The 27,857-nt window shown below is 40.6% G+C and overlaps 1 protein-coding gene across 1 annotated transcript; it reads right to left on the bottom strand.

Annotated features, from left to right (window-relative positions):
• Positions 1–895: 895 nt before the first annotated feature.
• Positions 896–21,208, bottom strand: EPHX1 (epoxide hydrolase 1). Its single transcript, XM_063304219.1, has 8 exons — positions 21,026–21,208; positions 14,033–14,213; positions 13,395–13,622; positions 12,748–12,877; positions 11,357–11,568; positions 8,238–8,349; positions 5,558–5,683; positions 896–2,271 (listed from the first exon to the last, which is right to left on the bottom strand). Exons 1-8 carry the CDS (start codon positions 21,206–21,208, stop codon positions 2,058–2,060), a joined length of 1,386 nt encoding a protein of 461 aa, XP_063160289.1. The 3' UTR covers positions 896–2,057.
• Between the last annotated feature and the right edge of the window lie 6,649 nt (positions 21,209–27,857).

Raw genomic sequence — 27,857 nt, 5'->3', positions numbered from 1 at the left:
GGTTTGCCACTGCCTTCCCCAGTCATTGCCTTCCCCAGCAAGCTGGGTACTCGTTTTACCAACCTCGGAAGGATGGAAGGCTGAGTCACCCTGAGCCGGCTACCCAAGAATCCAGCTTCCACTGGGATCGAACTCGGGTTGTGGGGAGAGTTTCGGTTGCAATACTGCTGAAGAATGATTGAATTTGACTCATTTAACAGCATAGTTGGTAAATGCAAGTATTCCTTTTGCAAAATCTACTCATTAGTCAAAAGATTGGCATCTATTATTAAACCTTAACTCTACAAAATATTCTATCTTCCCAGTCCATGATTTTTAGCAATTTATAAGCAAAGCTTATAAGCTATCAGATCAAAGGGTAAAAATTTGGAGCCGAACATAGTCTTAATTTTTTCCAACCCCTAGAGTGAGTTCTAAATATGTATTTAAGATGGCAGAGGTTAATTTCTTATTGTCAGGAAGGAACAGATGCATTCAGGAAGCTAAAAACTTGGACTGGATAGCCCCTTCCACTGTTTCTCTGTTGCATCTGGTATATTTCAATATACACTCTAACTATAATAGCACTGCACTGATTTTCCCTCATCCTGCAATTCCCTATATTATCACCAAGTCTGCTTTACTGGTTTGGGGAACTTTTGGATATGTGTGAAGGTGATAGTAAGATATCCTTTTCCACTGGGGAAGCTTTCTGAGTGAAACTATAATCAGGAAATGCTCCTGGCTAGTGGAAAATAAATGGGATCCAAGCCAGCCAGCAAAGGACTGCCTCAGAGACATTTGATGACCAAGCAGCATAAATCAGAGATGCTTCATAAAAGAATTGAATTCTAAACAAAAAGACACATGTGGAAACAGTGTGTTCAGCACTCATCAATAAACCTAAAATCAGAAATACAGTCTCTGTTCAGAAGCAAGGAAAAAGTTCTAGATGTGGTTTGAGACTGAAATGTATTTTTAAAGCTTTGAGTACTTAGACTTCTACGATTGCCTCCTATACTTCCCCTTTTGTGGTTCCATTCTCTACGAAGCTCATTTTTCACTGCCTCCATCTCTGATTAAAAAAAAAAGCTTGACTCCTAGCGACATCAGGCATCAGCGTAGTTTTCTTGGCAACAGTGAAAAAGTGGTTTGCCATTGCCCTCTTCCATGATACAATTTTTTAAACATCCATTGTAAACCCTCTCCTGGGGGTCAAAATTGTCTCAGAGATATGTAATTTATCCCCCAAAGTCAATATATACAACTTTTATTCATTTGCATAATTCAGCCCCTGCCCACTTTTTCAGAGCCCAGCCCAGGCAGGCCATGAAGTGTGGCTCACAGCAGGGGCATCCACAGAGTAGCTCAAAAAAGTCAAAATGGCAGGTATGACTGCACAGTCAAAGCCTCTGCCCTTAATTGGCAACAGACATGCATAAAAAGCAATGGGATTTTGTAGCATGGTCATGCCTGCCATCTTGATAATTTTTGACAGCTCTTGGTGCCCCTGGCTCAGCCCGAAATAGATTAAATGCTCCCGGAATGCTGCATTTTGCATACCCAGCAAGCACCATCCTTATTATCTTAGTAAGGTATTGTTAGGTAGGCCAATGTTATCATCCCATTGATCCAGGAGGAACGAAAAAGGAGGGAAGAGTGACTAGTCGAAGGGCTATATACAGATGGAAGAGATTTCCTTCCACTTCTTCTGTTTCCTCCTTTGGGTCTGCTTCTGGACTGTCAGCTCTTTGGAGCAAGGATTTGCCCTCTTATTGTATAAGCAGCCCATCTACATGGGCGATGCTATATAATAATAATACAAAGGACACAGCCAGAGACTTCTTCATTCTCAGTTCAGTCTTTCAGTCACAACACTGTACTAGTTCATCATAGGTTCAGCTTGAGTGGGGATCTGATTTTCATCGAATTACATAAGATAAAGACAGAGCTATAACGTATCTAAGACTACAGTGGGAAATAGACTAAACACAAATCACGTTTCCCCATACTTAATCTCAATAATTCTGCACAGAAGGGTAAGAAAGATCCCATCACCCAGCCAGAGAACTTCTTTTTCATTGGACAAAGCTGGCTTTTTCTACTTGGTCTACAAACTGGATGATGTCTGCTGCAAGGATCTCTGGTTCCTCAAAAGCTGCAAAATGACCTCCTCGAGGCATGAAGTTGTATGAAACAATGTTAACATACTTCTGTTGAGCCCATGACCGAGGAGTGTGAAAGACTTCATTGGGAAATGCGGCAATTCCTGTGGGAACTTCCACAGGGAACCTGCAAGGCAATGAAGAAATGGAGCAATGAAAGGCTGCTATTCCCCCAACAATATTACTTTCTTCTAACTAAATCACAAGTAAAAGACAGAAAGAAAGACAGAGAACATAATCCTGTCTATACCAAGGCAACTGAACTGAAAACAGTGGAACTTATTTCCAGGAAAATGTGCCTGAGGGTCAAGAGTGGGTAGGGCGAAGGTGAGCAAACTGCAGTCCTCTAGATATTGTTGGATCTCAGTCCTGATCATAAAGCAAGATGGAATTTGGAGTTTATTTTTATTATTTATTCAATTTGTATTTATTATTTATTTAGCAAATTTATATAGCTGCCCATCTCATAAAATGTGTCTCTGGGCAGCGTACAAAACATAGTAAGGATAAAAACCATAAAACACCCAAACTTAAATGAAAGAAAAGACATAAAAACAAAAAACCAAGATTGCAGAAGAACAACTGTCACTTGATATCACACAGCCACCTTGCAGGCTCACCATGGGATCCCCAAGGTTGACAGAAAAACATTTTCAGAAGGTAGGCAGAGATGGGACCAACCTCACCACAGGGGGAATATGTTCCAGAGGTCGGGGGCCACAGCAGAAAAGGCACACTGTCTGGGTCCCACCAGATGGAGCTCCTTAGTAGATGGGACCTGCAGCATACTCCTCCTGCTTGACTTGATGGGATGTGTAGATGTGACTGGGAAGAGGTGGTCCCTCACACCTGGTCCCATGCCATGTAGGGCTTTAAAGGTCAAAACCAGCACCTTGAATTGCACCTGGAAGCAAACTGGCAGCCAATGCAGCTCGTGGAACACAGGTGTAATGTGCGCTACCCTAGGGTGCACATAACTGTCTGCACAGCTGCATTCTGCACCAGTTGCAGATTCCAGATACTCTTCAAGGGCAGCCCCCTGTACAGCGTGTTATAGTAATCCATTCTGGAGATGACCAAGGCATGAGTAACCGTGAGTCGAGCCTTATGGTCCAGGAAGGGGCGCAACTGGCACACAACACGAAGTTGTGCAAAGGCCCTCCTAGCCACAACTGCCACCTGCTCCTCGAGCAGGACTCGTGAGTCTAGAAGACCCTCAGATTTACAGGATAAAGAGGTGAAACAAATTTTGATGGATGTAGCTATATTTGAACCAGAAATACTGGACAATTTAAAAAAGCATGGATTATAAGACAGAGAAGACAACTAAAGTAGAAACGCAAATGACAGGCCAAGAGAATGATCTGGATAAGGACTTTCTAATGGATATACAAAAGAACTTGGTTATGGCCTGGAAAATTAAAGTGAAAATACAAAAGATAAACCAAGAGAATAACCTGGATAATGACTTTTTACTGGATTTTCAAAAGAAGTTTGCTAAAGCCTTGAAGAAGCCTTTGGGATAGGAAAAAGAAAAATTGAAGGGAGAAGAAATCCTACAACAACATCTGAATAAATTAAAGATCAAGATTGTTTGAAGTACAGGTAGTCCTTACTTAACAACCATTTGTTTAGCGACAGTTCAGACTTACAATGGTGGTGAAAAATTGACTTGTGGCCAGTCCTCGCACTTAGGACTATCACAGCATCCTGTGGTCACATGATCACCATTTTCAACCTTTCTGGCTAGCTTCCAGCAAGCAAAATCAATAGGGGGACCACCTGATTCATTTAATGACCATGTGGTTTGCTTAATGACCGTGTGATTTGCTTAATGGCTGCTGCAAAAATGGTCATAAAATCGGGTCAGATTCACTTAACAACCGCATTGCTTAACAATTGAACTTCCGGTCCCAATTGTGGTCATAATTAAGTTTGTTTACACTTGTGATGAAGATCTGAAGTCACTTCTTTAAATATTTTTCTTTTTTTTCTTATTTTTTTTCTTTCCTTGCATCTTTTATCCTTTCTTTGTATCTCTCTTTCTCTCTCTGAGTTTAGTTTGTATTTACTTTTACTATTGTAATCAGCATTTTCAATAAAAATTATTTTTAAAAAAATCCTTTGCCATTGGGTGCACTAGCTCAGGCTGATGGGAGTTCAAGTATCTTAGAAGGCACCAGTTTGCCTCCTCTTAGATACCCTGGGATACAGTTTGAAAGAGGGGTAGAAATTGTAAAAGAAAATATTGTAATATACAAAAAGTCTGCTTTTACATTTCACTTCCCCTTTCAAATTGTGAGACTTTATTTGCTAAAAAAAGGGTATTTTTCAGAAAAATATATATTCAATTGTGAAGAACTAATGGCCATTAACTGAAAGTTTCAAACATGTTTAGCTTGCATGTAAGCCAATGCATTAACAATGTGGTAATTGCATCTGAAAAAGACTGTAAGAAGCGCCCTTCTGATCAAGCCAATGACTCATAGAGACTAGCACTGTGTATCACAGACAGCCAACTAGATGCATTTAGGAAGCTAAGAAATATGGACTGGAGAGTGATAGGCCTCTTCTACTGTTTTTCCCAAGCATACCTAGTTAAGGTATGATGCTTGTGATTCAGGAAATAGTAAACAGTAATCATTACTAGTAATCATTGCTAGTCCAATTCTCCCCAAATCTATTCATTCGTCTTCTAAAACCATCTAAACTGTTGGTGACCATGGCCACATCTAATGGCAGCAAATTCCACAGTTTAAGTGATATTTAAAGAAGAATCTCCTTTTATTGATCCTGAAAATCCTCACCATATAATATTAGTGGGTCACCCTGAGTTCCATCACATTTTCAACATCACCTGACTTCCCCTCAAGTTAAAGAGGCCCAGCCATCCTCATAGGGGAGCTGCCCGTGCTCCCTAATAATTTTGATTGTCTTTTTGTGGTACCATTTCCAGCTCTACAACAGTCTTTTTCAGGTTAGGTGACAGAACTGAAGACAAAATTGCAAGTATGATACCATAAATTTATATAAGGAAATGACTAGATTAGGTGTTTTATCCTCAGTTTTCTTCCTAGTGGTCATGTGCATGGAATTTGCCTATTTTTAAAGCAGTTGCACTCTGGGTTTGTAAATTAGACATGCAAACTAAAACTTAAGTCTAGATTCTGTGAATTAAGCTGAAGGTAGGCTGTACTTAAAAATATTAAATGAGCTTGAGAGCAAAGTAGTTCTGAGATCCTCAGTCATTATAGCAAAGAGTTTTTTAGAACAGCTTCACATAGTCACACATATGGTAGCTGGCACGTATATGGTAGAGGAATGGACTTCAGGCATTGTACTAGAATGCTGGCTAAATTACGGATGCTGCTCTAGAGCAAGAACTCCAAAATAGAAATAGGGGAATCACTTACTTCTCATGCTTTTCTGTGCTGATACCCTTCCCAAAAACTTCTTTGTAGAAGCGCACTGAAGAAACCACACAACCTGAAGCCCAATAGATCATGATATTTGTGAGAAGGTCATCCAGAGTGAACTTCCTGAAAAAACACAATTGACGTACTGCAGTTAATCTCTTTTCACAAGCTGTAGCTAATGCAGGTTGCAGGAAATTTGGGCCAGTTGTCTTCTGACCCTGCCCTGACTCATAATAATGGGCTTCATCCTATTGGGTTTTGCCCAGCCCTTTCAGGCAGCACAGTTGATACTTCTCTTCCCCTCCCCACATCCAAACCACCCACTACCTCTGCAGTCTTCCCCAAATGCTCTACTCTAGAGGTATTAGATTTCAGTTCCCATAATTTCAAGCCAATATACTGAAAGAGTTGAAGTCCAAGGTCACTGGAGCACCCCAAACTGGGGATGGCTATGCAAATGACAAATATGAAGATGAAAGCTGCTGAGGACTTCTGTCTCCTAAATATGCTAAGGCTGATTTCATGTTTCTGGGATCTATTTGGGGCTTGTTGCCTTTTACATTAGCAAAGCAGCTGTGTACAATGGGAAAGCCCTCTTCAATTTCCCACCTGGGTGTTACATTTATCTCACTTGCAAATTTTGTCACTTCATTCAATTGTAATCTTTAAAAATTCTCTTCCCTGAGGGAACAACCAACCAGTGCTGTTCTTGAGATTTCCTTGATCAGCTAACCAGGCTATTAAAACTCAACAGAGACAGTGCTTGGGTGTTGAGTGGTTTCTAGAGATCAGATAAAATCAAACCAGAATGCTCAAGAGCCCTGTTTAAAAGTATTATATGGTTAAGTCCTTAGGCAAAATGCCTTCTCCCACTTGTTTGTCCTCTGATAACTTCATATTCCAATTTCCTACTTGATGTTATGGACCTATAAAATGTACCTTAAGTTGGCTTAGATGGGCAGGAATACAGCTCCCATCATCCATAGTTAAGACCACCAACTGGCAACTAGCTATTGTAGTCCAACACATCTATGGGGCCCTGGAGTGAGAAAGGCTGCTACGCAAATCTATCTGGGAGTAAATCCCACTGATCTTACTTCAGGTGTAGAGGTGCATAGCATTTGGCATAAAGGAAATAAGAGAGGGCAGAAATGCCACTTAACAATGACTTTGACAATCACATTGTTCTTTTTGGCTGTGATTTGCAACATCATTTTAGTCACTGCTGTCTTCTCCCCAGAACGATAAGAGCAAACTAGCAGTTTGTGACATTTATTATTCATGGACTGAAATCTCACCATACGCAATCAATAATATATTAGCTAAGAAGATGACAAAAACATGAGCAATTGCTGCCCATTAATGCTACATCTGTCATTCACTGCAAGGAAGATGCACTCAAATATTTCTGAACTGTTCTCACTTTTAATAAACGCCCTAATAAACCTCATCCCCAAATGCACCATTGCTTTCAGGGAAAACTGCAAGCTATTACCAACCCAACCAGTTTTTTAAAGATTAATATTTTATTAAAATGAAATCATAAGATTTTAAAAAGAGAGTCATAATGCTTCCCTTCTCAAGTGCTCTGGGTGGGTTCTAGCAATAACAATAATGCATTAATAAGAAATTGTTCAGACAAACTATTTGTTGGCATCCAAAATTAGCTTGACCCTTTAGGATCAGGGAACATAACCTACACCCTAGGGGCAACTCTATGATTCCCTCAAGATGTTTTGTGCAGCTTTCAGCCTCACCCTCAGGTGCACTTTTTCTTTAAATAAGTAAAATTTAATCCTACTACTGGTTGTTGTAGAACGCAGGTCAGAGGGTACTAATGGACTCATGCCCTTTCTGTGGGTATATGGTTGACCAGAGTAGAATGGAACGCTAGATTATATGGACCGACACTCTGATATAGCACAGATCATATTACCTCAATTACCTTATTTTGTTAGAGCCCTGTTTAAAAATGATCACGGATCCTTCTCTTTTGCAAGAGGACTTAGGGGGAGATTCCAAGAGGATTCTGTGCAATTTACATGATATATTGCTAAACCAAAGCTTCAGCTGTCTACCTTACAATGCCACGTATTAGCTCTGTAACTTGCAAGGAAGTAGACAATTTGTAGAATAGCTTCATAGTAGAGATGAGCAATCTGTAGCTAGCCCTGAGACAATCAATGTCCCTTGTTGAATTTCATGGAAATTGCTGAAGCAATGTTTCCTAGTCATTCATTATTTATAATTAACCATATTTTAAAAATTGGCCAAGTAGGGCAGGGACAATGTACATGGATACCTCATGACTATCCCTGACTCCAAGACTATGCCTGAGGAAAGGTGCCCCACAAGTGAAAAATAGGTTTTGTACACTGGAAGAGCCAAGTTCAACTTAAATCTCTTATCGTCTGGAGGATTGCAAGAGAACTAAGTTAGAACACAGGGGAACCAAGTATTTCTGTTCTAAAGAAGTTCTTTTTTCCAGTTCACTAAAACTACAGGTCATCAGTAGAATTCATTGCATGATTAGTCCTAGGTGTAGCACTGTGGTGCTGCTAAGCCGCGGGTATTTAAGCATGTGAACACACAGCAGGACAGCATAAAATAAATAGATGCTATATAATTTGGGGCAATTGAAGTCAACTAAGGGGGTGGGGTGGTAAATAATACCCACTTTTCTAGTCCTCCATCTTCTAGATTTTGAAAACTGGGATCAGTCCATGTAGAAAACTTCTCCAAGATGTATGCAGCCAATCCCACAGGAGAATCATTTATGCCACAGCCAAGGAAGGAAGGAAGGAAGGAAGGAAGGAAGGAAGGAAGGAAGGAAGGAAGGAAGGAAGGAAGGAAGGAAGGAAGGAAGGAAGGAAGGAAGGAAGGAAGGAAGGAAGGAAGGAAGGAAGGAAGGAAGGAAGGAAGGAAGGAAGGAAGGAAGGAAGGAAGGAAGGAAGGAAGGAAGGAAGGAAGGAAGGAAGGAAGGAAGGAAGGAAGGAAGGAAGGAAGGAAGGAAGGAAGGAAGGAAGGAAGGAAGGAAGGAAGGAAGGAAGGAAGGAAGGAAGGAAGGAAGGAAGGAAGGAAGGAAGGAAGGAAGGAAGGAAGGAAGGAAGGAAGGAAGGAAGGAAGTTGTGAGTTTCAATTTAGATACCTCTCAGATGCCACTTTTCCCTGATATACACTACATAACAAAGCACTGTCTCCAGATGCCATTTAATAAAGAGATGCTTGACAAGTAACATTACGGGAGAAAGAGCATAGGTAAAATATTCCAAAAGAATTAGGATACTGTATACCGTTAACCAACATTAGCAGCTCAACATTTTATACAATGTTGTAATAAAGGGAAAGACAGAAGTTTAAGAGGTTTCCTTGCAGCCCACTTGCATCATGCCAACTATGAAGGAGTGTGGGCTAAGTCAAGATTTATCCTTACCCTGCCTACCTGCCAGATTTTCCCTGAAGGCAGAACTGCTACCATAAGGAAAAGAAGCTCACTGTGAAGCTTGTGACCATGGTTTCATCAACAGGCCATCTTTTTCAAGGAAGGTTTCAACTGGATGGATGCAGTGCTTCTACTAATAAATATTAGCATGGGGCCCACAACATATGGCCCACTAACCACAGGAAGCCCCTTTGGTTACCCCTTTAGCTCAATGACCACTGGAGGCCCCCTAGCCCCTTTTGTGGTGTCCTCAGGGCAGGTTCATCTATGGGTAAGGCCAAAACAATCAAGACAGCAGATACAACGATGCATTTGAAGCCCTGCCTCTGCATGTAAAAAGGGACAGGGCTTTGATTGCACCATTGCAGACACCATCGTAACTTTTTGATCACCCCAAGCAATAACCTATGCCTTAGAGCCCCCAAGACTGCATTTCTTTAATTTGATGGCAAATCTCTGAATTAAGATGGTGCAATTTTCCAGTTTGTTAAAAATGTCAAAATAGCCTTAAGACATCTACTGTACTATTTTTAAGCCCTTAAAAAGTGGGACAAAGGGGGCAGAAAATTCTTCCTGACCACATGAGTAGTACATCTCTGCAGCTCTTGGTACCATAAAAGGACATATCCATATGTCTCTATCTCTATATATCCATACACACCCACCCATCCACCCACCCACCCAAAGTGTGGCCTCTTGCCCTCCAAAATGCTACATTCCTCTAATCTAACATCTCTCTTCCCCCACTTCAGCATCTTCCAAACTCAGATGCAACCTCAACTATCATAAGGCTCAAGACATCAAAGAAAGAAACACATCACAGTTAGTCTGCACATAGTCAAGTGAACTGCATCAGGTTTTCCTCAGGATCATTTCTGTGCTTCAATTCTACAAGCTTCTGTGCTAGTTAGGGTCCTGCGAAATCTCAGGATAGATAACTTATCAGCACATAAGCAAATATAACTGTGCACAAGCCAAATCCTCTTCAGTTTTCTAAAGTGTCAGAGCCAAGAGTCAAAGATGTGGCTCAAAAAAGTGGTTCCTCATAGAAAGAAATGAATTCAAGCAATTTTTAATAAAAAGATTTTGAGATAACCAAGCATCATAGAAGAATGTTAGCATGATACCAGATGGACTTCAGAGGCTTTATCTTAGAGACAAAGGAAGAAGTAGGAAAAATGGGTTAATTGAACCCACAGAAATTAATCTGACAATATCTAGAGGAGGTCAGGCTATAAACTGACATTTTTCATTTCCTGCTACGAATGTGTACACCACTGTCTGCTTCATGCATAGCTGGGCAAAAGCACACTATGAATTGCATGTATTGAGGTAGAAGCACAGGCAGCTGAATGGAGAGGCAAAAATAGAAGGAGAAACTGTAATTATCAAACTAGGCCAGCCATATCCTTTGCTAGGAAAATACTTGTTTAATGGCCCAGAAAGTTCATGAATCATCTCTCTTTATGGAGACTGATTGCTAGTGGATGGTTTGTCTGGTATGTGAGAGGCATTTGAGAAATGTGACATTCTCTCTACTATCAACACATAAGTATGACCATATTTATATATCTCCGGACATATCAGAGAAAGAGAGAAATGGCGATTTGGAGAGAAACAAAGGCACTCAGGGAGGTGCGGATGTGTGCTGGTCCCTCTTTCTGGGAATCATATTTCTTTATTTCACTGATTTTGTAATCAGCCCCAATCTTCAGACAACAGAGTAAAAAAACAGAATAAAAGCAGGCAGACATTATAATGAATAGAAATCTCCCATCTGGTTAAAAGCACAGTAAACCAGTGTGGCTTCAACAGCTTTATGAAATGCCAGGAGAGAAGAGACTGATCATACAGGGCCACATAGGATTTTTGCTTCTTAGCAATGCTTATGTTATGTAATGCTTAGCTCTATTTGCCTATTTGCAAATAAAACATTACAATAAACTTTTAAGACTCCAGGGCTCCTACTTTTCTACAAGGAAATCAAATCCAAATAACGCTTTCCTTGAGGCTTCTTGAGGCTTAGGAAAGCATACAGGCAACACAGTAACATCAAGTCTCCTTTTGAGTCAAGTTTGACTCTTGGCAAATATGTGGAAATGATTTTCTGTTTTCTCCCTGTTTTTTTTTTATTTCTCAGTCTAAGCTACACACCTGGGATTTTCTAGTGACCACCTACTTTCTAACCAGGTCTGACCCTTCTTAGCTTTTTGGTTCAGCTAAGGTTGGCTAGATCAGCTGCTGCCACCTAACTGTACCTGCAAAAACGAAAGTGTATTCACTGATTCTAGGAAGGCTTTTTATTTGCAAGAACAAGCTTACCCGATGCTCAGAGCAAAAGCTTCTCTTACCCACAGTGTCCGGCTTTGTAGCTTGAATGTGCATATAGCCACTCTCCAACAGAATCTTGTAGAGCACCTTTTTTTTAAAAGGAAAGATCAGTTGGACATCTTCTGCCTGGAAGCCAAATAGTGCTGGGAAATATTGTCCCAATAGAACGGAGAGAAGCTGCTTGAAGCCAATGCTGGTCAGTACTGCTATATTTAAGTGAATGCCTTTCACATGGCTAAAACAATTGTTTGAAAAAAAAAGTCAGGCACTTCAACATTGTGATTTGTTCAAATCCATACATTAATGTCTTACCAGTCAAAACTCAAATGGCACACTTTATTCTTTCAGATATAACCTATGGAAATAAACTTGCCACATGTGAATCTTTGGGGACACACTCCCGAGGTTCTCAGCCATCCTCCTTAAGAGAGGTACCTCCAAATGTGATTAAGTTACAATATCTATCATCCCTACACAGCATGACCACTGGCTGAAGAAGATGGCACTTGTAATTCAATAGCTTGAGATGATAGCTTGGCAATGCTCATTCAGTTTAAGAAATCAGATGTGCAGTTTCACTGGCAGGCTGTTATTATTCTGTTCCCCTGGTTGACCACATCCCTCCAGTGTGACATCTAGCAAATTCTATCCTCTGTATGCTCTGGTCTTTATACAACCCTCTGACAGTTAATGTTTTCAGAAGTCAGCATTAACAAGGTACACTGGGCACCTTATTAAGGTATATTAAGAATACAATGCCAGTAGATATCCATCCATGCTCATAAAGAGAAGACAGTAAAGGAACAACTTTTTTTTTTAACATACTACATATCGGGATGGTTAGCCTTTTTATTCTAAATTACCCTTGGGAGCCAGGAAAATGATTGCTTGTGAACGCAGCTTCAGAATATATCTGCTTTTGTGCAGCATGAGTACTACAACATCAAATACCATTTAGATGGAAGTAATATGAAGACTAATATTAAGAATAACCATAACAAAAGCTATTAATGAGAAAAGAAAACATACTCTCAAGGGACATAAAGAAAGAACTTTCCATAAACTTGTTTAGTAAGACCCAAAGTGTAACTTATGGAACATACCAATAATCAGTCCAGTGCTCCTTTTGTAGTAATAGTCAAAGAAACATATGACTTTTACATTTCATGATCCAGAATTTGATCTGGTAAGACCCAATTTTCATACTCATTTATAGGAAGAAAAATAAGTTGAAATCCCTTGATGAACAAAAGACCTATTGTTCATTCCAGTGGAGCTCTGTAAAATGATCTTGTCTACAGGAGAATGCTACAATGCTACTCAACTGTCTAAAACAGAATGAAGATACTTCACTTTTATGTATCGCTTAGATAAATCTATTTTGGATTTAGCTGTCAAGAAGATAAACTCTCACCGTGGTGCAACCTGAGCCAGATTTGTGCAGATCAGAGACCCATAGTCCCCTCCCTGAATATAGAATTTATGAAAGCCCAGTTTGAGCATTAACTTATAGAAGATACGGGCAGCACACATGGTATTAAAGCCTAGAAAAAGAAGGAAAAAACAAGTAAGTCAACTTTTTTTTCTAATTTCAGATACAAGCAGCCCTTGAAATTGTTATTTCACTCATATTTAAGACTGTTAACATTTTTTCCAGTAAATACTTTATCAAAACAATCAGAGCTAGTAGCAATACAGTATTTCACAGGGGAATCCTTCCCTCTGTTAAATCTTGCCAGTAGACTCAACGAACTCTGCTTAAGACTTGCAGAAAGCAGAATATAGAATTATAAGAACACCCTTCCTCTATTTTTTAAATAAATGCATGCAGATAACAACACAGGATATTTATTGAACAGGAGGAGGGGCTGCTACATGTGATTGGTGGCTTGTATTGAACCTCTTAAACAAGGGTTGTGCAATTCACAGCATCTTGGATTTGGACAAGAGAGATGTGGTTCAGATTCCTGCTTGGTCAACTACAAGGCTGACTTGATGACCTTGTGCCTTCCATTTTCACTTAGCACATTTTCTTTCTTTCTTTTTTTCAGAACAACATACCTTTTTTGTGAGGAGCCTCTGAGAAGCCAAAGCCAGGGATGGAAGGGCAAATCATTTCAAAAACATGGTCACCACTCAGGCCATGATTTACAGGGTCAGTCAAAAGAGGAATAATTTTGTATAATTCATACACTGAGCCAGGCCAACCATGGACCATCAATAAAGGCTTAGCAGTCTGCCCTTCAGACAAGTGCAAAGGTTTTATATGAAGAAAATGGACATCAATTCCTACCGGAAGAAAACACATAGACATAGGAATTTCAGAAGATAACTAAACAGATAGGTCAACATAACATAGGTTTTCTGAGAGCCAATAGAGTGCTGGTTTCAGTGCTGTACAATAGAGTACATTCACAGCTGGCTGCTTCAGTGATACCCTTTTCAAGAATGCGCTGATATCCATGGCCAGCCAGGTTAGTCCACCTTGCCCATTCCATGCCCTCAGCATAGAAAAGGGAAAGCTAACCAAGAGAGGGATGTGGGCAATTGAGAGGACAAGAGGAGGAAAGTCTTGTACTGGGGAAAGTGAAATGTAATAAAGTTTTGTGTAAAGACTCCATCCAACTGTTGTGTGTCCAGTCATAGCTAAAAGAAGCACCAGAGTACATTGTCATACTTAGTAATTATTAGTGGCAAACCTTCAATCTTTGTTTTGAATTGTGGGAATTTGTTGAGAACTTCCACTTGCTTCTTCCAGTTGAACTGGTTTCTCCAATAAGAGACAACTTTTTTAAGGTAAGTTGCATTAAAGCCATAATGAAAGCAACTGTCCTCTAACGGCTCTGCAAATCTAGCTTTGTCAAGTCTTTGATGTAAATCCTAGAACACAAGCAAAATGTACAAAGGAAAAAGAAGATAAGATAAAATGAAACAGGCAAAGTGGTAATCATGTAAGTCACATACAAAACATGGAAAAGAAACACAGTGAAGTACAATAGGAACACCAGTCTTCATGAGCTGCTGTATAACCTAGGCAGAGATTATAATCTTTTCAGATTGGGTAGGGTAACCAAGAAACCCCTCTTGCCCTGGAGACCAAATGAGGTGATAACAAGACTTCCAGTATGTCATGACCCCGTTGCAAGACACACAAGAGCCTCACAACGTGGATCATGATCATCAGGAAAAAGAGGAAGGATATAATCAAATCAATGCTCAACTAATCACCCAAAGCACCCACACCCATGAACTGATCTACAGCTTCATAGAAGGACATCACAAGGTAATTCAGATAAGCATCGATGACACAGAAGGACTCACGCCTTGTGCCCCGGAGGACGCACCTGCACCAATAGGACAAAGACGGCAGCCGGGAAAACGCCCAAACAACCATCACAAATCCCATCAACATCTAAATCTCCCGTCCGGTCAGGGGAATGGGGACAATGGAGGGTGGGGGAGCACGGGGTCCGGCAAGGGGGTATAAACAGGACACCATGCCACCACGCCTCCATTCCCGTTTTTCTTTCTGTCAAGCATTCTGTTCCAATAAACCGGAAATCCTTAATCCCTATTGAGTCCGTGACTTATTCGGAGCGAGGCTGACCCTGACACAGTATTTACTTCAGCTGTGACAACCCTACTTTTCTCACACCCAGTCCCAGCTCAAGGCTATACGGTGCCTGAGGCCACACTGACTGCTGGCACTACCTCCTGCTGGTAAGAAGGTTTAGCATTTTTACAATAGCCTTTGCTTTCGGAACAAGGCATGGCGTTGATGCCCCCTACTCTTTAGCACCATAGGCCAGTGCCTACTCAGCCTTAACCTAAAGCCAGCCATGCTCACACCATGATTGATGTGGGGACAAAATGAAAAAAAGATCTCCATGTAAGCCACCCTCAGGTGCTGGACAAAAAGTGAGGTACAAATATAGTAAGTATATTATAAAATCCTACACTGGGATTATTCTTAATGAAAAATGGGCTAAAAGCTAATCCAAATCAGACATACTGTATGTAGCCTCTAGTTGACATTTTCCCCATTCTTCAATTTACTCTCTTCCTCAGAACATGGGGGAAAAAATCATTACTTCTTTTCTGTATTTTGATGGGGTTACAACTTCATCCTAGATATATAAATAATAATTCCTTATTCAAGATTATTTCCATTTTTAATTAAAAGTTAAAGATTATATTTCATCTCACTAAAAAGCTTTTGTTAACACTTGCTGTGATGTTTATATCTTATCTAAGCAGCCAGAAGCAAGCACCACTCAGTTCAATGGAACTTGATCCCAGATTGTTGAGCAGTTCAGTCATATTAAGTTTTAACAAAACCATGTGTTGATGTTTTATAGTGGTTTTGCTTTTGCAAAGATAATACCAGTGATCCAACTCTGGCCATGTCCCCACTTCCATGCTTCAACATTGATTTTCTGTCCCCATGATGTGCCCTTCCACTGAAGGTAAATTTTAAAAATTAGTGGTTTAAGCCAAGAATATATAATGTCTTCTGACTTGAGGCTGTATTGGGCTTTGCATGGCATGTGAAAAATAGGCAAAACCAGAATCCCAACTGGGAGGCACAGCTTAGGGTTGGGTGAAATGGTGCAATAAGTCTCTGCAAGATTGAAATAATTTTATTTATTTATTTATTTATTTAACAGATTTATAAGGCCACCCAACTCACACACGGTGACTCTGGGCGGCTTACAAAATTAAAAACCATAAAAACACAATAGACACCCCCTGGCGGCAGCAAACACATTCATACCAGCCACTTGATTGGCTCTGAAGCAGCTTGGGGTCCCCAGGCCCATTGACAAAACCACATCTTCAAGGCCTTCTGGAACAGGAGCAAGGAGGGGACCGATCTTATATCTGGGGGAATGATGTTCCAAAGGGAGGGAGCCACTACAGAGATGGCCCTTTTCCTTGGTCCCACTAGATGTACCTCCCTAACTGAAGGGACCTGCAATATGCCCTGCCTCCCCATTCTGGTGGGCCGGGTGGATGTGACTGGGGAAAGGTGGTCCTGCAAATAACCTGGCCCCAAGCCATGTAGGGCTTTAAAGGTGATAACCAACATCTTGAATTGGACCCAGAAGAAAATCAGCAACCAATGCAGCTCCCGCAAAAGAGGTGACACATGGGCAAGTCTAGGCTTGTGCAAAAATATGTGGGCCGCTGCATTTTGAACCAACTGAAGCTTCTAGATACTTTTCAAGGGTAGCCCCCATGTAGAGTGCATTACAATAGTCCAAACAGGTGGTGACTAGGGTGTGAGTGACTGTGAGAAGGGCCTGTTGGTCCAGGAATGGGTGTAGCTGGTGCACAAGTCCTGCAAAGGCTCTCCTGGCCATCACTGCTACCTGCTCTTCAAGCAGGAGTCGTGAGTCCAGGAGAACCCCCAGGTTACACACAAGGTCTGTCTGGGGCAGTGCAACACCATACAAGACCAACGATGGTAATTCTCTGGAAACCAAAGAGCCCTGAACCCACAGCCGTTCCGTCTCACCAGGGTTCAACTTCAACCTGTTGCTCCCCATCCAGACCTCAACAGCCTCCAGGCACCGGGAGAGGGCGGTTGTGGCATCGCTTAACTCACCATGGGCAGAGATGTACAACTGAGTATTATCTGTATACTGATGATATCTCACCCATGGTGACAGATGATCTCACCCAGTGGCTTCATGTAGATGTTAAACAGGAGCGGAGAAAGCACCGACCCCTGAAGCACCCCACAAAGCAGGGGCCGTGGGCGGGACCTCTTGCCCCCAATCAACACCAACTGGAAATGACCCCGGAGGAAGGAGGTAAACCAGGACAACACAGCACCCCCACCCCCAATCCCAAAAGCTGCTCCAGAAGGATACCATGGTCAATGGTATCGAAAGCTGCTGAGAGGTCAAGTAGAGCCAGGATGGTCACACACCCTCCATCCTGCTCCCGCCAGAGATTATCGAAAATCATGACCACTCCGTTTCTGTCCCATATCCAGGCCTGAATCCTGACTGAAAGGGGTCCAGATAATCCATTTTATCCAGGATCCTCTGGAGCTGCAACGCAACCACCTTCTCAACAACCTTCCCCCAGAAGGGGAGGCTGGAGACAGGATGAAAACTGTCCATCAGGGTGGGATTCAGCGATGGCTTCTTAAGGAGGGGGTGAACCACAGCCTCTTTAAAAGGCTGGGGCACAACCCCCTCCTCAGAGATGCATTAGTCACTGCCAGTACCCACCCACACGTCACCTCCCATGAGGCTTTTACTAGCCAGGAGGGACATGGATTCAACACACAAGTGGCTGAGCTCACAGTCCCTAGGATCCTGTCTACTTCCTCAAGAGCAACAGGGTCAAAGTGTTTCCAGGTAACTGGGCAAGAACCTACCCCAGGCATCTCCACTGGACCATTATCCATGCTGGCATCCAACTGGAACAAATCTGAATGATTTTATCTATCAGAAAATCCGCAAAGTCCTCAGCGTGCCCCTGCAGGTACACCCCTGAATCTTCCTTACCCAAAAGGAGATGGGTCACCTTAAAAAGAGCTACCAGGTGATTATCTGCAGATGCAATTCGTGTGGAGAAGTATTGCCTCTTTGCCCATGAATTGCCAGGAGGTAGACTTTAATAGCAGCTCTTACCCATGTTTTGCCTCTTAGGTCCATCAAATGACAAGCAACAGCAAAAGTAAGGGAGGGGGGATCACACTTTCCAGGTGTTTCCAATGATCATAGAAAGGTTTTCTGCATGTTATGCAGCATACAGAAAAGGTGCAAAAAATGGTAAACCAAAAAAACTAAGACATGAGGTAAGAAAAAGAAAAGAAAAAATAGGTAGATCTAATTTACAGTAACAGCATACACTATATTGCTCTATTTCTTTCAATGGAAATTATCCCTTCTACCATATCCATCACCACTTCATATACTGCCTTTTGTTCCTTAAACTTCTCTATAATTTTCAGGGTATCGTTAACTTCATCCCACCATTACTTTCTAAGACTTCTTCTTCTTGACTCATTTAGTCTTCCTTCATAAATTTATTCTGCAATTTGAATCCTCATTCAGTCTCTATATATACCCAAACCACCTCAATGTATTTATTCTATACTGGTCATTCATTCTGGCATTCATTCTTGACCCTACCTGTTTTTTTACCACCCTCCATTCCCATTGTATCAAATCTACTCTTATGTTTCTCTTGACATATTCAGCTTCATTTCCATATTTCAAAGTAGGCAGAAGCACAGCCTTACAGATAACAATTTTCACTTATTTTGATAAATATTCATTCCTCACAGCATATCACATACTTCCCTCCACCTTTACTATTTTCATACCTTAATATTCTCCTTTCGTTTTCCCATTTTTAGCAAGCATTCTATTAAGGTACACAAATCCATCTACTTGATATAGTTTTTCACCATTTATATAATGTAATCATTCATTCCATTTTCCCTTTCAGATACAACCACTTGGTCTGTGATACATTAATCTTCAAGTCCATGCTCCACACTACATTATACAAATGAACTAACATCAGCTGCAAATCAGCTGGGTTCTCAGCCAACAATATGGCATTATTTGCACATCACATGCCCTGTACATGCACACGCACATCACTGAGGCACCTGTAATATTACCCCAACCAACACACTTATACATTTACTATAAGTACCTTCAATAAGGACATCACCCATCCTCGTCTTATTGCTTGCTCAATGTTGCTAAGCTTTCAATTTTTTCTCATGCATGCTCTACTTCCATCATATACTCCATTCAGCATTCAAACTTCCAACTATTTATTCAGACATAACATGTCACATTCAATTATTATTTATTGCATTCTGTCCCTAAAACAACAAATGTACAATAAGCTTTCCTTCTTACATTCATGTTTTTTTGTTGTTTATTCGTTTAGTCGCTTCCAACTCTTCGTGACGTCATGGACCAGCCCACGCCAGAGCTTCCTGTCAGTCGTCAACACCCCCAGCTCCCCCAGGGACAAGTCCATCACCTCTAGAATATCATCCATCCATCTTGCCCTTGGTCGGCCCCTCTTCCTTTTGCCCTCCACTCTCCCTAGCATCAGCATCTTCTCCAGGCTGTCCTGTCTTCTCATTATGTGGCCAAAGTATTTCAGTTTTGCCTTTAATATCATTCCCTCAAGTGAGCAGTCTGGCTTTATTTCCTGGAGGATGGACTGGTTTGATCTTCTTGCAGCCCAAGGCACTCTCAGAATTTTCCTCCAACACCACAGTTCCAAAGCATCGATCTTCCTTCTCTCAGCCTTCCTTACAGTCCCGCTCTTGCAGCCATATGTTACTACTGGGAATACCATTGCTTTAACTATGCGGACCTTTGTTGTCAGCGTGATGTCTCTGCTCTTAACTATTTTATTGAGATTTGTCATTGCTCGTCTCCCAAGGATTAAACGTCTTCTTACATTCATACATTTCTCAATAACCTACTAAAGAGCAAAATTCTGATCTGCCCAAGTTAAACTTCCCAAATTTTATTCACAGTCACTTCTACCCTTTCAATCAGCACACCATGATTTCACCATGCATATGTTGTCATTTTAGCATAATTGAAATTTGGTGTGGATCCTGCTGGAATTTCCTATATATTCCTGTAGGACTTTCCCACATAATCTTATGGTTGAGGGATAAAGCACATCCATTTCTCACCTATGATGCAGTTAGCCACTACTTTGATTGAAAAAAAAAATTACTTTTCCAATACTGTATTAAATGCTTTTTACAATGTGACTAAGCATGTGAAAGAGCATCATGAAACACTGTGGATTATGACATGCTATGTGGCAAGTAACATTTTTGGAAATGGAAGCCATCTCTTCTTTCAGGGTCAGCTCTCCTATAGAGTTAAGATTGAGGAGTTATCTCCTTCACTGATGCCTCTCTCTTGTGTGCTTCCTTTAATATTTCTTTCTTCTCCCATTCAACAGAGGCTGTGTTGTCTCCCATTCTCTAAAGATTAAGCAGGATCTTGTATGGACTTGTGGTAAGATATAGATAGTTGAAAGAGAGAGAGAGAAATTTGGAGCATGGGATTTGGCTGATTGTGTAGAAATGTTCTTAAATCCAGCCTTTCCATTTGCTTGAAACAGAGCAAAATACAGCCATAAACTTTGTAAAATCAAAGGTTCTCTTTGGAGAGCAGAGAACTGGGTTAACACAAAAAGTATGATTTCATTTGGGTACATTTTACCCTTCTTTATTTCCTTATTTTAAAGCTATTATTCGATACATGCAATACTGTACAAAACATGTTCCAGGTTGGCTTGAAGCTGAAGCTGAAACACAGTATTCTATTGTTCTTCACCCATAGCACAAAAAAGAGTGGGGTGACATCCAGATATAGCTGTGAATTCTGAACATAGCTGCTTATAACCATAATTGTCAGAGGAGAAACAACTTTCTTTAGCATTTGTGGAAAAGGGCCAAACTTCACTATGGAGCACATTTCTATGCTTCTTATATCAGTTATCCAAATTAAAGTCAAGAGATAGTAGTGAGGCTAATAAGAAAAATGTTTTGCCTGCAACTCTACCAACATTTATTTGGGTAGAAGTGCAATTGCATTATCTGTAAGAAAGCATCTATAGAACTGCACAGCTAGTCCAGTATGTTCTGCTGTACTTCAACATGAAAGAGAGTTTCTTACCTTGATCTCCGCCTCTGAGGTGTCCACCTTAAAACGACGTATCTCTGTATCTTCTTCAGAGTCAGGCCTCTGTCCTACAGCCCACCATCCATCTCCCATAGATAAAGATTCCTCCTTTGTCTTAGTCAGAAAGAAGTAAATAATGGTCCCAAAGACTGCAGCCAGTATCATTTCAAGCAACATCATGACTACAAAGTCATAATCAGAAACACTGGATTAAAGAACATTTTCACCAGAGAAAAGACCAACTTTTTCCCCTAGAAATTAGCAAATAGCACAGTTTCATGAACAACTCTTAGATAATTCTAATCTGCACATGGTAATATTCCTGGATTATCTGAAATGGGATTGAAACGTATCATGTTTGCAAGGAGCAAGCAACTAAGATTTTGGAGTATACTTTTGATTAACCATTGTATGTTAGTACATGTAGCCATTTGTATTGGTGGTAAGAGCTAAGTGGGGAGCAATAATCTATAATGAACCAGGAATTGTTTGTTTAGCACAGCCTTTTCCAATTTAATGCCATGTAAACTGGAAATGATGAGATTTAATACTAATACAGATATTGCAGAATTCATCAACCAAGAACAAACCCTTCTTTGTACTTCCAGGGTACATAGCTTATTTACAAAAAGTCAGAATCAGATCTTTTCATGGCAGCACTGCAAATTCTGTGGCTAAAACCTAATAACTCCTCAAGTACCAGTCTTGTGAATCAAGGAAGCATACAGTTGTTTGTAATAAATAAAATAAAATAGTTTTATTTACCCTGGTGTTTAATTAAAGTATGACACTGCACTTCTTTGCCATTGTTTCTAGTCTTTTGGATGTACATAAAAGCTGCCTTAATCTCATTTAGGATGTTGCATATTATCAATTGTTTTATTATTATGACTTTATTTCTGTTAGAAGTTTCAAAATTGTGAATAAAAAACAAGTTGTAAATATAACAAATGAAATTCAGAAAACAAATTCAACAGAGGACTAAAATGAAATATACAAGTTATTTTCTGGCAGAAATCACGTAAAATCTACTGCCTTAAATAAACAGACATATTCTTGCATAGTTAATAGCCAACATATATGGCAAATATTACAAATTATAATACAAAACTAGGAATACAAGTCCAAATTCACCCATAGCCTCTTGTGGTGGTCATAGCTTTTACTCCTGGCCACATGGGCATCTTCAAGAGCTTGATGTTTTGGCCAGATTGATGAATGCCATATCACACTGCAAACTCCACTCTTTTGCACAGGTGTGCGACTCCTTGTGTTGTGTTGCTGTGATGCTGCTTTCATCATTCTGCCTCCACTTGCCCTTCTCTTCCCCCCATCACCCGCTGCCTGGCACTACGTTTTTTTTTGCAAAGAAAATTTTCAGTTTCCAGAAGCACAGTAATTGGGTTCATACATTTTGTTCAGGTATAATATGATTTGATTTTGAATTACATACGTCTAATGAATGAATGAATGAATGAATGAATGAATAAGTTGTATGAATGCAGCCAACTGTTCTTTATTTAAAAAATGGTGGTTAATGGTGGCTTAGTAACGTGAGAACCCAGTCAACATTTCATAAAATTGGTAATGTATTTAATAGTTATAGACTGGATTTGCACATTAGACTAAGTCTAGGTTTGATTTAACTATCGTCTATTGAATTATAAGGGCTAGGCTTACACTGTACATTACACCATAAAGCATAATTTAAAAATCACAATGACTGCATGCATACAAACAAACAAACAAACCAAGCACATGATGACTTAAATACATATAAATCCAGGCACTATGCTGACTAAAGAATTCTGATGAACTTTCCTCAGGCAACGAATTTAGGAAACGATCAGGGCTGGCAACATAATAGGTACCACCTCTGGAATCTACTAAGCCCCCTATCCTATATCATTTTAAATTAAAAAAAATTATTTGATTAAAACAATTAAATAAGAAAACAAAGCAATTTGACAGGCCTTAGGATCAGTTTTATTTACAAGACTTCTTAGGCAAGACCGCATAAGGCAAGAGTGTATAGTGAGAATCTTTATGTTTGGGGTGAGGCTTGGATGTAAGCTCACCTGCTTTGCAAACACACACACACACATCCTGGTGGTTAGAGGAATTGGCAGGGAATAGCCTCACCAGGTTGCCTCCTTGACAGTATCTGTGATATTCATCACAGAAATTCCTCCATGATCAGGCCAAGGGAGGACCATGGCAAGAGTATGACCAACAACACAATGAGTAACCAGAGGAGGTTTATCGAACATTTGCAGCCCCTTTTTGAGGTTTTGGCATTTAAAGCAGTGATATGGGTACAACAGTCCTTAGAAAACATTAAGGCATCCTTTTTGTCCCTTATTGTTGAATAAAAAACCAGGGAAAATTCATTGGTGAATTTTTGGTACATTAAAACAGAGCAATGGCTACCTTAAGACTTACACAGATTACTGTTCAATGGGCAGATACAAACATAAATAGCAGTAACTGCTCTATTCCCAATGTTTGGTTCAAACTGTAATGATGAAAAAAAAAGACAAAATGCAGAGTTTGGAGGGGCATTCTAACAGAGATGCCAGGAGATGGTAACACTGAAAACCTCATGGGTTTGTATAGTAACGCACAGAGTATGGGAAATAAACAGAGAGAATTCGAAACGGAAGACAAATATGATGCAATAGCCATCACTGAAACTTAACGTGGTGATACTCACATTTGGCACTCAGCACTGAAAGGCTATTATATTCAGAAGAAAGAGATCCAATAGAAAGGATGCCGTTGCCCTCTTTCAGGATATTTTTTCAACTTGCAGAATACTTCCCACTAGAATAAGGAAAAATAATATATAATTTGCAAAAACATCTTATTAGTAATTTATCCTATCACATCCAGTGGATTCTGCATGGCTTTCCCAATATAACTACAGTATCTTCCAGCCTTAGAAACAGGTTGGAGATTTAAATTACTTGTGGCTTGCTGTCTTTCCCTGTTACCAATCAATATCTCCACCTTATATGGATTTAAATATTAGGACTGTGAAATGCTTCAAGTTCAGTTCTGAAAAGCTACTTCAGAGCCTGTGAGAGTGTGAATGCAGTACCTGTTGGCAACTCATTAAAGCAGCCAGGTGATCTTGGAAACAGATGCAGCTACTTTAATGAGTTGTCAACAGATACTGCATTTATACACTCTCATGCATTCTAAGGAAGCAATGCACAGACCTATTAAATATCATTGGATAAATCTGGAACGTTAATTAAATGAAGCACAGCTACATTCAACTTTATTTCAACGCACATCAAACAAAACAATGAAACATACGGAGATTGTATAAAATATTCCAGAACTGCCTTTAATATACTGTATGTACAAAGAATGGGTTTCCTTAATATTAATCATTTGGCGAATTTTTAAAATATAAGCAAAGCGAGGATTATATTTTAATGAATTTCACATTTCAGCAACCACTAATATCTTGGGAATTATGTATTATTATTATTATAAATAAATATTCTTCAGGGAATGCATTATTCATGAGGCATTTTGGTGTACAGGCTCTCTTGAGTTAGAGTCTTCCTGGAGTTGTTTCACAGAAAGAATGGAGGGGCTTGATTTTGCACTGATGGTAAATATGAAGTTCTCAAAAAACAAAAACACAATACTGCATCTCTTACTGTTTTAAAGAATATCAAATTCCTGTTTTTATGCACTTCTGGTCAAAATATGGTCATCTTGCCCTTTAGACATCTTAGGAAAGGTCAGTGCTAGTAAATTTGAGAACTCAAGCAGAGAGGCTACGTAAACAAAAACATCAGCTTGCTTTTGCTATTCATTGCAGGAAATGGTAACAAAGGCGATTCTTACACTTCAGATTCGTTCCCAGATTGGGGCATCTATTATGAATTATGCATCAACAAGAAAGGAAGGTGATTCCAGGTTCCACATGGGACAAGCATTGCAAGTGTAGGCCCCTTCTCCTGCCTCTCTTCCAGAGATCTGGAGTGTCCTTCCCTGGTTGTTTGGGAACTGGGCTGACCTGGGGGAGCTCTGTAGGACACTTCCCCCCCAGTTGCAGTCTTTCTTCCAATAAATGTGGGGCCATGTAGGCTTCCACTTGGGCACAAAAGATGACTATTGGTAAGTGCTTGCTTTCTCTGCCACACTGCCCCCGCAAACCAGGATAAAAAATTAAAGGGAGAAAATCCAATGACACTGGGATCATTTTCTTAAAACCTAACCTTGAACTTTATTAGTGAAAACACCTCCTTCAAAAGCATTCCCCCCCCCCCATGTTCAGTAACATTCCCTCATCTAACAGACCTCCTTGCTTATGCCATAATGTCTTCCTGGACTGTTCCTCTCCATTTTTTTCAGGGTTTGATTTTTGTAGTCCCACCAGAAACAGTCCCTCAGTTCCCATCTCATTCTAAATAAAATCCTTTCTTTTTACATGCCTCACCCTCTGGCTTGGTCTCTTTTCTCTCTCCCTCTCAAACATATCAAGCTTGCTGTTTTCAGCTCTGTCTACATTTCTTTTCTCCTCAAGTTTATCTTCCACTCCAAAATCATTACCTTCCTGCTTTTTGCTCTCAGGTGTCAACATTCTTGTCCTAACAGCCAGAAATCATGCTGAGACGAGGAATAGGTCTCTAGTGTTTATTACTGCTACATTAAACAGAATCCTAACAAATGGAAGAAGCGTGGGAAAAACCCAGACAGATAAACCCCAAGAGTTAAGGCGGGTCTGATCTGTGTCTCTTTGAAGGGCTGCTTAATTCCTCAGTACTACGCATGCGTTTTCCCCCCTGGATAGGGGCCCCCTCCTGCTCGCCATCAGTACTCATGACAATTCTGATTATTAGAAGGCTGCCTGTCAATAGGAACTCAGGAAGCCTAACCAGCATTCCTCACTGAGGAATTAGTGTTTCTTATGTCTTTTCACTGGGTTGGATCCTATCTACAGCATTCTATTGGAGGGATTGATTCCCCCCTCCTTTTTTTAATGCCACTATTCAAAACATTCATAACAGAACCCTATGGCTTCCCAAGAAAGGGAGAAAAATGACTGGTGGAAAAAGGAAAGCGAGTTCCGCTTAAAAGTGGAAGCTAGAAAGTAGAAAAGCAAAACTATTTTCCTCTTTTGAATATGTTATTGTTTTCTATCAAAAAGACTATATCCAAGCCAGCACTGCCTATGGTAACCAAATAAATGAACAATATATTCAGAAATCCAGAGAACAAAGGGGGACAAAAAAACCACATATGCAAATGAGCTGGAGGCTGGACCTACTCAGTGGGATTTCTGACTGTTTTCTCTACACAGGAGACCTCATGCAATATCTAAACCCTTTTTGAAAGCCTCCTTGCTATGTGGCATGGGAGGATAATGTTGGAGAATGCCAACATTCTTAGGAACCTGGCCAATTGTTTGTTTGATGATAACCTTCATACAAAATCATGTGCCAATTGTTACATCAAAACAATTATAAAGATTAACAGTGATATGTAGAAGCCTATTCACTGAAATAACTGGGTGTGTCTAATACCATGTTCTGAGCTTTCTAAAATTATCTGAATTATCCTTTGTCATGCTCCCCAATCAAAAGTTCCCAGAATATCTGATTGGACTCGCATGCATGAATGGACTTAACACGTGTTGGAACTTGTGGGTCAGTAGAGTGGGAAGGGGGAGCATGCCAGAAGTGTGAAAACATCTTGTTTGGACTATCTCTGGTATCCAAGGTCAAGCTACTGAGCTGTTGGAGACATCTATGTGAAGCTGAGCTGACTGGCACGAAGAGGGGGGCTGCATGCCTGAGAGAGGGAGGAGGTTTGTACTCATTGGGTCATTTCACTTGGGGAAAATGAGGGAACTTTCATTCGCAACTTTTTCACTGTTCTGTGTACAACTCTCCATTAAAGAGATTTCTACTAAAATCACGTATGAATCGAATTTAATGGTAGATTGAGTAATATAGTCATTACATAAAGTTGCGAAATCTACCAGCTTGACTCTACCTGGAGACATTCATTCAAAATATTACAGGGTGTTGAAATCAGCATCTGGAGAATCACCCCAACCGTTTGGGGAAGAAGGAACCACGTCTCAACCAACAGAACCAGAGGCAACATCTGGGTCGATGGCTGATTCTGATGGAGATTCAGAAGTGGAAGGAGCTGTGGGGATCTCCATCCCTCCGCAAAGCTGCACTGTGGAGGTGGACATGAACCTCATTACTCTAGATGACACCCGGGAGTCCAAGGTGGCAGCTTCTTGGTCCCAACCAACCGGCCATCCAGATATTAAGGGAGTGGAATGGATGCCGCTCAGTGACCAACAGTGAAGCCTCCAGAGTTGGGACAATGAGGCGGAAGGCAAAGTCACACTGGCTATCTGTCACTTGACAGACGTGTAACCGAAGGGGCACGATCCCACCCTAAGGACTCTGGAACTGAAAAGGGGGTTACCCCTGACCAAATGCAGTTCCTAGAAGCTTGGGTAGTTTCTATGGAGACAAGCCTTCAAAACATCTATCATTGGAGTGGGTGTTGAACCTGCTGGAATTGGAATCCAATGCCTCGTCCAAAAGATCAACTCTGGGACCCATTCCAGGTTTGAGACACCCATCACCAACACCAGAGAGCAGGAAAAGCAGCTGACCTTCCGTAACCTGGGGCAAGCTGCTGACAGGTTGAGTAAGTCTTCCCCCCTAAAAGGAGGGTCCCAGGAGCTGAATGTTAAATTTAATGGGGACCCCCAGCAATTATCATTTTTCATGACCAATGTGGGGGCTTATATGGAAGAGTTCGGGGCCACCTTTCCCAT

The sequence above is a fragment of the Candoia aspera genome, chromosome 1, assembly GCF_035149785.1.
Source record: "Candoia aspera isolate rCanAsp1 chromosome 1, rCanAsp1.hap2, whole genome shotgun sequence".
NCBI classification, from domain to species: Eukaryota; Metazoa; Chordata; class Lepidosauria; order Squamata; family Boidae; genus Candoia; species Candoia aspera.
Note: the sequence above shows the minus strand (reverse complement) of the source record. Positions and strands in the feature narration are given on the sequence as shown.

Bases quoted from the DNA above. Each gene is read 5' to 3' on its own strand.
- EPHX1 (XM_063304219.1), bottom strand. From the start codon at position 21,208: ATGTTGCTTGAAATGATACTGGCTGCAGTCTTTGGGACCATTATTTAC. The intron at 14,214-21,025 runs GTAAGAAACTCT...CTTGTGTTCTAG, and splicing joins CCTCAGAGGCGGAGATCAAG to GATTTACATCAAAGACTTGA. The intron at 8,350-11,356 runs TGGGTAAGAGAA...TTCCTTCCTTCC, and splicing joins AGCTACAAAGCCGGACACTG to TTGGCTGTGGCATAAATGAT.